General features: G+C 38.0%; 1 protein-coding gene across 1 annotated transcript; it reads left to right on the top strand.

The window, feature by feature from the left end:
- Positions 1-540: 540 nt before the first annotated feature.
- Positions 541-1,924, top strand: LOC140678572 (interferon-induced, double-stranded RNA-activated protein kinase-like; the record flags this gene model as incomplete). Its single annotated transcript, XM_072912813.1, has 5 exons — positions 541-934; positions 1,081-1,195; positions 1,285-1,418; positions 1,500-1,611; positions 1,786-1,924. Coding segments are annotated over exons 1-5 (607 nt in total), but the record flags the coding sequence as incomplete, so codon positions are not given.
- Between the last annotated feature and the right edge of the window lie 576 nt (positions 1,925-2,500).

Below are 2,500 nucleotides of genomic sequence, written 5' to 3'. Positions count from 1 at the left end.
CTGTGCGGCCCTCATTCATTTGTTTTTTTGTTTTTTCGCTTAAAATACATGTTACAATAGATGTATGTTCTGTGTGTGTCTGTTCTTGAATTTAAAAAGTTAGGTAACCAGTTTTAGTTTGAACTTCATAATATGAGGTTTAACTTGTCAAAGAAAAAACAACACATTTCTGGGAACATTTCATAAGAACTGGCTCGTTATACTTACCTAATAGGAGATTATTTTTCTCGTGGAAAAAAATTGCTGAACAAAATATGTTTTTCTTTTTAGAGAAGAAAAATAAACAAACGTAGTTTTACTTTTTTGAAATGTATTTTTTTCAGTGTACCAGTTCGCGGTCTCATCAAGAAATAAACAAAAACAACTTGTTGAGCCTTTAATAACGTCTTCTAACTTCTGCACGATATTCTAATTATGAGATGCACTTTATAGGTTTAGTCACCGTAATAAACAGTGCTGGGATGTGAACTACATTTCCTGTGAGTCGTAGCTGTACTGTTGACTTCCTGGACGTTTTTTGTGTGGTGCTTTTTTTTTTTTAAATGTGTTAAGATTTATAAAAACACACGCTATTGGCGCTTATTTTGTATAAACTTCATCATCGCACGACTTGTTCTTCTATTTAATAAATGTTTAAATAGAAAGTTATGGATTTTTGGATTACACGTGAAGGCACCATTCGGAGGGTGACTGGTTTTCATTTCGAGAACTCGAAACCGAAACCTATGCGTGTGCTGGAGTTGACACAGCACACTCGTATGGGCGCCGACCGCCGAATAATTCGGACTCTTAAATATATTTTTTTTACACATGACGATTAATTAACGATGGATGCTGACGATTACGTAGCCAAACTAAACACTTACATTCAAAGACATGATTTGAAACACCACTATGAAGACGCAGGAACTGAAGGCCCGGATCACATTAAAAAGTGAGTTGAAATAACATATTTGGGATGTATTTAAGGAGTTGTTCACTAATGAAAATTGATATTGTAAACAAAATACTTCAATGTTGTGTGTGTTCAATTGTTAAACGTTAATGCAGTGGTTGTGTGGAACATTTTTGTGTTCACAGATTTGCCATAAAAGCTGTTGTCAATGGTAAGGCCTACCTAGAAGGAGTGGGAAAAAAAAAGAAGGAAGCCAAACAAAAGGCTGCCAAGCATGCTCTACAGGGCTTATTGAAAGAGGTTATTATTTAGATGGTCAATAACATCACTTTATGTGTTTATTTTTGTGGTAACATTAAATTAATGTAGATTATGTTGTATGTTGACAGACAGAGAGTGCATCAGATTCCTCTGTGGGACTGGTCCATTCTCATGATGATCATGTATCCTGGCTCCATTCTTACGGTAAAAAAATCAACATGCAGATCACCTGTCACGAGTCCACCAAAGGCACGACTTTTCAGTAAGTTACAATAATGTCCTTATAAGCTATGTTGCGCAGCGCTATAGATTACTGTTTTAGACTATATGTTTTGTATAACAGATGTAGATTTTTGGTTGGAAAGATTGAGTATCCGGATGCAACTGGGACAACAAAGAAGGAAGCTGAGGAAGAAGCTGCAAAACTTGCTTATCTTAAGATAAATGCTTCAGTGGTAAGTAATCATGAATGGTAATCTTGTACACACATGTCTTTTACCTCCCCTACTATGCAAAAAGGGCCTTTTTTTATGTTGTTTAATCTTAGGAGATGCCACAATATGAGACACTATGCGATACATTCAGGAGCTGACTGGGACAAAAATTTACCGCTGGACTTTTTGTTTCAGACTGGCCCGCTGCATTCCCAGAAAGCCCCAACTGTTTTACTATTCAACTTAGTGGTGTCAAAAGTATTGATACTTTGGTGCCAAAACGTAAAAAATACATCCATACCTGCCTTTTTCAGTATCGTCAGTGCTGGATACGGCAAAACACCCCCCCCCCCCCCCCCCCCGCTAGCTGCATCAATTCTCGACGTCTTAGCACTGAGTTAGTGCAGAAAAATAACATGTGGTCTTAAAAAATATATCCAGTGTTTCCTGTATATTCAGTTATTCGTGGAAGACTGTCACATATGCGGATTTGGCGCTTCACTCATAACAAATTACAATGGATCTGTGGCAGTGTAGCACAACTGTAAGTGTGGCGTAACTCAGCTCGGTTTGCCAGGGCAGATGAGAGCAGAGCTCCGCCACCACAAGCCCAGGTAGTGTACCTTACCACAGCGTGAACTAAACCTCCATGAGTGTGCAATCTAACTTTTATTACTTATGTAAGTGCTAAGAAAACACAGCAAGGAGACACCCTTCCATTGTTTGGCAACTTTTTGAAGACCACTCGTTTACTTATTTCACCGGTGAGACAAAGTGTGATTCATGGTGACTCACAGTCAGTATGTGTCCATGCACTAAGTTCGTCCAATTTCTCAAATAGTTTGTCTCTAAATAAGCATTGTACAACCCATGGAAACACCTTAATCTGTTCGGTTTTTGTAAAGTCGGA

This window comes from Nerophis lumbriciformis, unplaced genomic scaffold, assembly GCF_033978685.3.
Source record: "Nerophis lumbriciformis unplaced genomic scaffold, RoL_Nlum_v2.1 HiC_scaffold_1032, whole genome shotgun sequence".
Taxonomy (NCBI): domain Eukaryota; kingdom Metazoa; phylum Chordata; class Actinopteri; order Syngnathiformes; family Syngnathidae; genus Nerophis; species Nerophis lumbriciformis.
The sequence above is the reverse complement of the archived record's forward strand: the minus strand, read 5'-3'. Positions and strand labels throughout refer to the sequence as shown.